This window comes from Octopus bimaculoides, chromosome 2 (genome assembly GCF_001194135.2).
Source record: "Octopus bimaculoides isolate UCB-OBI-ISO-001 chromosome 2, ASM119413v2, whole genome shotgun sequence".
NCBI lineage: Eukaryota > Metazoa > Mollusca > Cephalopoda > Octopoda > Octopodidae > Octopus > Octopus bimaculoides.
In genome coordinates, this window is record NC_068982.1 from 40,293,357 (window position 1) to 40,304,195 (window position 10,839).

The window sequence follows — 10,839 nt, forward strand, 5'->3', positions numbered from 1 at the left end:
ATATATATATATATATATATATATATATATATATATATATATATATACATACACACACACACATATATATATGTATATATATATTATATATACATATAGAAAGAGAGAGGGGGAGGGGGAGATAGTCAGACCAGATAGACAAAGGGATGGGGAAGATATGGATATAGATATACATATATATATATATATATCTACCTGATACTTCTAGGCATCGACTAGATTATCGGATGTTGTTATACACCATTGATCTCAATGAGCTTCCAATTCTTGTTTACGTTATTCTTTTCCATTTTCGTCTCAATCGTTTAAATTAGTCGCCTTCTGCTTGTCGTGGAGACCTACTGAGTGCCTTTTAACGATTTCTTGGATACCACTCAGCACCTCCACGGGTGTCACTGACTGAAGTGAACCTTCTGGAAGGTTCAGTACAATGGAATACATGCTTTAGGTATTCTGTGATCATATCGTTCACTCCGCTCTATTTTTGAATTACTTCATTTCGGATGTTTTGCAATATTGTTCTTAACTTGGATCTGTCCCTGGTCTTTTGCAGCGTAGCCAGGCAATGTTCTTCCCTCCTCGTTTATAGTTTGACTGTTAGACATCCAGATCAGTAGCCACGTGTTAATTTTGTTTTGTAGTCCTATTCCTGTCAGCTTTGTCACCTAAATACTTTAGCGGTAGGCTACCATGTCAGCAGTCACGTGGTAATCTTTGATGTGCCTGGGTCTGTTGAGCAGCTACTGTCCTTCGTTCACTGAGGCTGTGAATAGTTCCAGTAATATGCATCTCTATCTGATTTGAAAATACAGCTGTAATACTGTGCATTGAGATTTGTCAAAGCGTTATTAACATAGTCATAGCGTAGCAGAGTATTAACATACATAGATTATGTCTTCGATTTAATGAAACTTGTTTACTACTTGCTGTGATGTGATAAAAATGAAACGCAAGAACGTTCAAAAAGGGAGAAGTAACAAGCGTAAAACAAGGTATATCGTTTCCATTGATGTTCTCTCAAAGACTGCACATTTAGTCTTATCCTATCAATATGGAATTTACACATAGTATGTCTAAACGTTACAGAAGAAAATACTATTCCAAAAGAAATTATTAAGTATGTCGTGGTTCTCTATAAGCTTTCAATAACTTTATAGGATTGAAAATAACTGTAAAACGTTCAAGGGTGCTACTAATTAATAATTATGGAATTTACAATTTGTAGGAAAATAAAAGCAGTAAGTTATATATCGACGTGAATATATCTATATTTTTTGTACGTGTATTTATACAGATTAATATCTTAGAAGTTTACTTGGTAGAATACTAAATAGCGTCATACATGAATTCGTGTGGTGCGGCGCAACAATATCAACTTGGTTTGAGCAAAGCCTTGTTCGACAGAATATTTTCTAAAGGTTTATGGCAACATAGCAAATTAATACGTTTGAATAAAGAAATACGAGAGAGGATATAATCGAGTGAAGAGAGTCTATCAAAAAGGTCAGCAGGGTAACCAGAGTGAGATTTTGAAATGAGTCGGTAATAAAGGTCTTGAATTAAACAGAAACTAAATCCTATCGACGTAGTTTTTGTCTCTAAAAGGATAATGGTCATAGAGTATATTTTAAGTATATAAATACGCACACAAATGCATGTGAGGTCCAGCTGAAACTTTCATAGGCTGACCAAGATACTTTCATGGAATGTCACTAAATGAGGTTTATTTTTCAACGTCCTCACACTTCATCCATCCGTGTTGCAGTGCTTATATTCCATTGGTGAAACGTGTTTCGTCCTCTTGGTCAAAAGCCTCCTCAACAGCAGATACAACTTCGTCATAATCGTGATAATGGTTCCCAGTCAAGTGCTTTTTCATTGTGGGAGACAGATGATAGTCATACGGGGCCAAATCAGGAGAATTAGGAGGGGGATCAACCGATTCACACACAAAGTCACACACAAAAGTCATTGAAACCAAGGACTTGTGTACTGGAACATTGTCTTGATAAAACAAGATTCCTTTCGTCAGTTTTCTTGGGTTTTTGGCCCTGGTAGCTTTTCGTAACTTACTCAGCAAGTTGGCATAGTACTCTCCATTGATAGTGTGACTCTTTTGAATAAACACAATGCCTTTTATATCCCAAAAAGTCTGAGGCCATCAACTTCCCTACATGAAACAACCTTGGCCTTGTTTGGAACAGGTGAGGATGGGTGTTTCCACTACATGGATTGTCCATTTGTTAATGGCTTAAATCATTATGCCAATACTCATTCTGGGCTAGGAAACTGTTATATCGCACGTTCGGATGACCTCTGCGCAACTACACAGTGGCTGTGTGAGCTACGAAATCCTCGTCGCCACTGTTATATCGCAATACTACACAGTGGCTGTATGGTTGAGTCGCGGTCATCCGAACGTGCGATATAACAGAAACGTTCAAGGAAACTAGTTGGGTCTGCCTCAAACAATGTTGTATTTTCCCGTAATGCGATGGTGCTCTTTTGATCAGGTCTCAGAAAACGTGACACCAACTGAGTAGAAACCTTCATTGGGCAGAATATTCTCGACTTTTTCATGGAATATTCCAATAGCATTGACTACATAATTTATAGTCAGTCACTTTTCATTTTATATTTTAAGTATATAAACACGCGCACAAATGCATGCTGAAACGTTCCTGGTGGTGGCCGTTGCAGGATGCCCAAACTTAGGGTCATCTTCAAGCCTCCCTCTTCCCCTCTTAAATTCAGTTACACACTTTTGTATTGTTGATAAAGTTGGAGCATCATACCCAAATGTTGCAACAGCGTCAACATGAATATTCTCGTGAGGTACAGCTTTCTTTGTGGGAGATCGATAACATCACGATGCCAAATTTTGTCCATTTTCATGAGAAGTCGCTACTAGATACTTTTGAAGCTGTGAAATCTTGCATGTATTAATTGTATTAATTTCAACGTTATCTGCGTTGTTTCTTTATAAGGAAACTGGCATCTGATTGTTCTTGCTTTTCTTACTTTACCTGTATTTTTAATCCTCAGGGAGATTTAGGAGAAATGTAAAACGTGAACATGTTAGGAAGGTTGAGAAACGTTTCCGAAATAGCAAAGAGCACACATATGGGCGCCTTCACAGTACTAAGTTACACTATATCTGTGTTATAGCATATATACATATTCTTTTCTACTCTAGGCACAAAGCCCAAAATTTTAGGGAAGGGGGCCACTCGATTAGATCGACCCCAGTACGCAATTGGTACTTAATTTATCGACTCCGAAAGGATGAACCGCAAAGTTGACCTCGGTGGAATTTGAACTCAGAACGTAAAGACGGACGGAATACCGCGAAGCATTTCGCCCGGCGTGCTAACGTTTCTGCCAGCTCGCCCCCTTAATATATAAATATTACATATGTGTGTGTGTGTGTGTGTGTGTGGTGGCCCAATGGCCCAATGGCCCAATGGTTAGGGCAGCGGATTCGCGGTCGGAGGATCGCGGTTTCGATTCCCAGACCGTGCATTGTGAGTGTTTATTGAGCGAAAACACCTAAGCTTCACGAGGCTCCGGCAGGAGGTGGTTGCGATCCCTGCTGTACTCTTTCGTCCCGTCCAGCTGGTGGGGAACAGATACGCTATAGAAGCCGGGAAACCGGGCCCATGAGCCTGGCTAGGCTTTGAAAGGTTGCATAAAAATATATATATATATAATTTTCAATTAATAATAAAAGGGTAAAATTAATTAATTAAATTAATTAATCAATCAATTAATTAATAATTTTACCAAGTAGATCGGTACGTTAAAATAACCTTTATAGGTAAAATTTATACAAATATTCTGTAATTATAAACATAATTATGATTAGGGGTCAGTTGATTGCTTCACTGCATACTGAATTTAGAAATAGGAGTTAAAAATTCCTTTTCTACTACCGTAAGATTCTCCCAGACAGGAACACACTTTTTTTACGGTAGTAGAAAGGGAATTTTTAACTCCTATTTCTAAATTCGGTATGTGGTGAAGCAATTAGCTGACCCAAAATTATAATTATGTTTGTAATTATAGAATATTTGTGTGTATATATATATATATATATATATATACATTCATATAAGAATAATGATTAATTTTATGTAAGTTCTAGTGTAGCTTTATCACGTTACTTTCACTGATTTTATAGTTATTAAATATCAAGCCAAATCTTAAATATTTTAGGATCGCCAATCTGACTAGCTCTGAAACTTTCTAGAAATAGAGCAACAGCTACTATCTCACGTAAGTTATTGCAGTTAGTAGAAAAAATTACTCTAAATTGATGAAAATTAATCACCCATTCTTCTTACCAACCAGTTAAATTTTCTTTAGACCCATTTTATAGTTATGACAGCTGAACAAGAAATTGTTATCTACCCATTAGTTTGTTCCTGTTACGCAGTTGCTGCTGCCAATATTCTTTTGTATATGTGTAATACAAGAACCAATGACGTCTATTTATGAGCTAGATTTTCTTAATCTCTTTCCTTCGTTCTGAGAGCTTCTTAGAATAGAAATATTTCATTGAAAATATTGAATACCATTCACAAAGACGCCTCATTCTTCCATCACATGATAATTAGATCTGTTGTTGGCATATCAATCAAAAGGTGATATGACGAACACAACTTTGGCATGTTAAGCTTTATATAAATTATACGAAACAGCAGTTCGCTAGAATCTGTATTATTTCTCTAGAATTCTTTGTATGAGTTTGTTTGTAGCTATTTGCGTACGTATTTTTTGATGTGTGTAGTATGTGTACGTGTATGCGTGTACGTGTACTGAACATCTCAGTTGTTGTCTGCCAACACTTATTTAGTATATTCAAGTAAATATTTTTGCCAAAGTATAAGTAGTTAAAATATTTTTTCTCTGAAAATGTATTATAATTATCAGGTAGTTTAAGCATAATACCCTTTCATACCGAAGAATACTGTGATAGCAGTTACTATGCATATTATAAAATGCCACAATGGGATATTTTTTAGTACGACACTGTCATAATCATTTCAAAGTAGATAAAATTAACTCGGAAATGACAAAACTAAAAGTCCTGCACTTTTAACAACTAGAATACAACATAGATTACAGAGTCAAAGTGGGATGTGCTTGTTTTGGAACCTAATTTTAACTGTAAGACGCAGTAAGACGCTCTAAGATGCTTCAAGATTTAAGGGACTTGTCCATTCACATGTCAGAACGTCAAGAAGAGATTAAGAAATAAAGATCGACATTGCCTAGAGTCGTAAATATAGCTTGATGCATTCTTATGTGGAATCAGTGAGAGAGGGAGAAAAATAAATGGTTTGCATGCAGACTCTCTACGAGTGCGATTGTTTGTAATAAACACAATTTTCCTTGTTTTAATTAAAATATCAAATCAGATATCTACATGAATGTAGAATGAGAGGGTGGGTGAATACGTTTTGTTGTAAATTTCTGACATAGTTTCAATCAATCAAATGTTCTAAATGAAGAGAAATGATTTATTCACTGCCTGGCCACATTTATATAACTATATATGTATATCTATATATGCAAGTGTATATATACGTGTATGTGTGTATGTGTGTGTGTGTGTGTGTGTGTGTGTGTGCATATACAGATATATATTTATGCGTGTGTCTGTGTATCTGTGTCTATGAGTCTGTGTGTTTACATGTGTCTGCGCGCGTGTGTCTGTGTCTGTGTGTTTGCTTGTATATGTATGTATAATTGTCATTTTGTCTTCAAGCAATTACTGAATTATCGAGAACCAGTACATTTGTATAAAAAGGAAAAAAAAACACAAACACCTTAGCTTTCCATCCTAATCATTCAATTCCATCACACAGTAGAAATTGCAATAATAAACAATGAGTAAATAAGAAAAAAAAAATACTCAACGAAAAATTATCTACTTTCATCGATTTCAACGCTAAAATATTTTGCTTAGGGCAGTCATTTCTTTCTTGTCGTTGTGTCTGGGTTTTTTTTTGTGTGTTTTTTTTGTGTGTTTTTTTTTCCTCTTTCTTTTGTCTTTTATTTCGATAATACATCTTTCAGAGAAATATGTTTTACGTCAATCGACATTATTACTGAATCTGTTTAGTAGAATCACACCAATTGGAACACATTTATATGTCGCAAATCTTTTCATTTCTTTGTATTCACGTAATAGAATATCAATGAAATATACCTTGTTTCTTCCATCATTTCTCCGAACTATCAAAACTACTTAACTAAGTCGATTTATTTCATTTCTTTCTATCATTCTTTATCAATTTATCGTTCTAGACTCAAGAAAGAAGAGGTCCGTATAAGATCCAGGGCAGAACTTCTGGAAATGAGAGAGCAATGGCGAAGGTTATTATCTTTTTATAACAATTTATTCATATATCCTACATTCATTTTTATCAATGTCATTCTATTGATGATTCTTCCTTTCTTATTTTACCTACTTATTTCTTCCTACATTCTATCCTAAAATGTATCGTGTTCAATTTCTGCATCATTTTACTACCATATAATTGAAAACAATATATTTAATTAAATCCTTTTAAAAATATTTTAGACAACGTCAATCCGAAACTGCAAATCTTTCGTGAGTTGAAATTTGATGTACTTCTAAAACTGATAATAATATAGCGGAATGCTGTGTCTTGGTTTTAATGCTTGCTTTAATAACGGTAGAATGGTAGAATGGTAGTGTTTTGCTTATATCACATATATATATATATATACATATATTTATGTATATGTATATAACATTCAGTAGACATCATACGTAGAATGTTGTTGGCTAGTAGTTTTGAATTTTCAATAAGTTGATATTTTTTCAGATTTATGAACACAATGTATATGAATGAAAAATAATGTGTGTATATATGTATATATATATATATTTATATATACGTATAATATACGATATATATAATATATATATATGTATTATACGATATATATAATTTATATATACATATATATGTATACACGCAAACACACACACACACACACACACACACACACACACATATTAGCATAGTGTAGTTTGAGTGAAGCCTTTTGTGATAGTTGAGGTTAAAATTGAAGTTGTAGAAAAGCCAATACAATGCAGCTTGAAATATTGGAGTGAAAAGATGAGTAATGAAGACAAAACAATTGTTCACACTTTACCGTATATTACTGTACTTCGCGCCTAATGTCCTCGTTCTTCACGTGAAAATGGAACATTGTGTTCAACTGGTATTTTTACTCACATGTGTGAAAGAGTTTGGAGGATGGTATTTGCGAGTTGGAAACAAAAAATAGCTAAGAGGTATGCACACACTGCACAACCTGCCTATTTACGATTTGAACATGTTCTCGAAAGCCTCTGTAACTGCTGCAACACATACAATGAATACACCGTTCGAAAGCTACATTTACTCATCAAGCAACACGTGAGATCAGACATGTGCACACGCAATTCATTCAAACAATAAATAAAAGAAAAGCCACATTCGAAACACATTAAGACAACAGAATGTAACATCGGCCATTTAAGGTCATGAGGTCCATCAAAGCTATCGATCAACAACAAACGAGAATTACGTAAGGTAAATTGTTTATCGTAAGTATACCATTCTATACATGCCCACAATTCCAAGTCCACTTCCTCCTATATATCTAAACAAAAAACTTAGCAACACGACACTATCCTACGTTTTCTCCAACCGCGGAGTTATTAACCTCGAAATATCGGAAAATGAGGTAAAGTGTAAGACGCTGGTTTTGTTAACATTACTTGATTACCACTGTATTTTCGTTCCTATATTTCAATTGGCATTGTATTGGTTTTCGAACATCTTTTTAACTCGATATATGTGTCGTTCATTACAATTTGATATATGGTTCTGCGTATTGTATATCTTACAATTGTCTATACCTCATACCTTTTCTCTCGCTCTCTGACTTTTCTTCCTTTTTATATATGTATGCACACACACACACACACACTCATATATATACATATATATATATATGCGTGTGTATATTGTGAATATATATATATATATATATATATATAGGGATTCAGAAATACATGCATACATACATTTATAAATATATGATATACACACATACATGTCTGCTCTCTTAATTCACGCTTTTTTATAGAGTGAAATATATCTTACCTATTACTTCATTTTATATGCATTTATGGGCATACATGCTCGTACACATACACATATACCAATTAATTATGTACCTGCAAAGGAAGAATTTCCAGCAACTGATTTCTAACAACTGTTCTGATTTATCGAATCGCGTCGTCTGTTTTGTGGTGGTTATTGTTCTTGTTCTTGTTTTTTTTGTTGTTTTTTTTTGATAAACAGAGAATATTTGTGCAACATTCTAGATACAGGATGATAGTATCAGAGTTATAGAAATTTGATGACTATTCAACGTTTTGAGAACATGTGCAAACTGTTCCTAAAAATCTTATTTTAAGCTCGTTTCCTCTTGAAAAGATTCAATCTAATGGAATATCTTATGAATTCTCATTGAACATGAAGCTAAATAGCACCATAGATCGCCTTCGGCGTTAAAGAAATGGTATAGTATTATGCTATATCACAAATATGTACCTCTAGCAACTTTGTGCAACTGCCACGAAGTTTTGATGTTCCATATTACACATTGAATATACGCTTTTAAAGGGTAGCATGGATCTCGTTTTGTGGGAATATTCACGTTATTTTATTTGCAAGTTAGTATTTTGTCTGGCATCCCACTACCATGGCAATAATTTCTATCACACTAATTACCATACATTATATATCTCCTTCTTTAATTATTATTATCCTTATTATTCTACAGCTGTATAACAGTCAGCTCAACATGCTTAGCGTCATTCTGTCCGGCTTTATGTTATGAGTTCAAATCCCGCCAAAATCGACTTTGCCTTTCATCCCTTCGGAGTCGACGAAATAAGTACCCGACACGCACTGGGATTGATGTAATCGGCAAGTCCCCTCCCACAAAATTTCAGGCCTTGTGCCTAAAGTAGAAAGGATTGTTATATTAAAACTTAACTCATAAACTAGATTCAAATGTAGTTCATAGAAATGGCTAAAATCAACAAATTTGTGGGTACTTTTTACATGAAGAATCCATGAATGAATTCATTGAGGGATGTACATATTGCTTTGCAAGATAAGGAAGCATTCGTTAAATATGACGTACTTCTGATCCTAAAGCCCCTTTTCTTGACTGTGATTCTATACAATCTAACCGCGCTGCGCAGCAATTGTAATGGTGGTGAGCACAATCGACGCTTTGTTCAGTTAATATTTCATTGTATCGACTCGGCCGTCTGCAGTTCTAGTGATAAAGTCACGCAAATAACTAAACTGGAATATAACTAACGTCCAATATATGAGCCAATAAAGTAAATTCAGAATAAATCCCATCGCAGTGTAAAATGTTTCGTAGCAAAGTAATTATCTATAAAAACATACCGTGAAGAATGTTGGAGCATAGACATTCTGGGAGTTTTCTAATAAGCTTTCACATGCTGAAGATACAGAGTTTGGGTCAAATATGCCCACTCCCAATCTTAGAAAAGATCAACATATCAATAATGCATAACTGTCATGCTTTTTTTACACACAATTCCATTAGTAGAACTTTAAGTTTTCGTGTTTAAACAAACATTCAGTAAATGTCAAGGGAAGAATGCGCTAGACGAGATTGATTAAGAACATATACGGTTTATTGATTTTGCTTGTAATAATTTTATCATAAGTCTGTGTAAACAGCAAGTGAATAAATCAAGTTATTCTATACTTTCATAAACATTCCCTCCTGATTTTATTCTAAAACAAATCAAAAAAATCTACTTTTGATAAAATATTAGGAATTCAAAACATTAAAAAAATATTGCATATATCACCAAAGAGTGAATGATGTTCTCATCCTGAATATTTCAACTTACAATTTACATAGATTCGATTATATATATATATGTGTGCGTGTGTGTGTGTGTGTGTGTGTGTGTGTGTGTGTGTGTGTGTGTGCGTGCGCGCGCGCGTGTGTGTATAGGTATGTTTGCATATATGTGTACACACATATGTATGTACATACGTGCAAGACTTGGAGAGGGTTATGTTCCACCAGGTCTAAATTGCCCAACCCAGCGCCCCGACGACTCCATCAGGGACTTCACGAACAATGGCATGACATAGTATGGCATGGAATGACAAGGTATGGTCTATATTTACTAATATATGGGTGGTGGATGAATGAATGCATGGATGAATAGATGAACGTGTGTACGTAAGTATGGAGTAATCACCTTATCAACCAACTGATGTTCGTAAATAATAATGACCTGAATTACTATTTTCTTCTGAAGATCTGGCATTTCAATGTTATTATATAATCATCTACGTAACCATTACTGCATGACATACTAGACGTTGCTTATGAAAGACGCGTAAAAATTGCAATTTATGATGTTATCATGAAGTTCTTTGATTCTCCTGTTTATTACATTAGCAACAAATGTCACGTGGATATAAAAGTAGACGTTTGAGTTACGGGTAAAATCCGCTGGACGGGTTTTCTCACAGTTTCCTTCTTCACAATTTCCCAAACAGTTCATGGCTCAAATTACAACGAAACACACATTTCCAAATTGCCATACTGTAGCACCGAACACTTGGCCTTTTTATTAAAAAGTGAACTAATTCTTAACTATTCTCCCATTCTGTGTATATATACATACATATATATGTGTGTGTGTGTGTGTGTGTGTGTGTGTGTGTGTGTGTGTGTGTGTGT

At 34.6% G+C, this 10,839-nt stretch overlaps 1 protein-coding gene across 1 annotated transcript in view; it reads left to right on the plus strand.

Annotated features, from left to right (window-relative positions):
• Window positions 1-10,839, plus strand: part of LOC106884224 (GTPase-activating Rap/Ran-GAP domain-like protein 3) — a 1,434,052-nt gene that overhangs the window by 716,335 nt on the left and 706,878 nt on the right. The window contains exons 4-5 of the mRNA XM_052965840.1: window positions 6,313-6,381; window positions 6,590-6,619. Of these exons, the coding sequence (XP_052821800.1) occupies window positions 6,313-6,381; window positions 6,590-6,619 (99 nt within the window). The remainder of the gene's footprint in view (window positions 1-6,312; window positions 6,382-6,589; window positions 6,620-10,839) is intronic.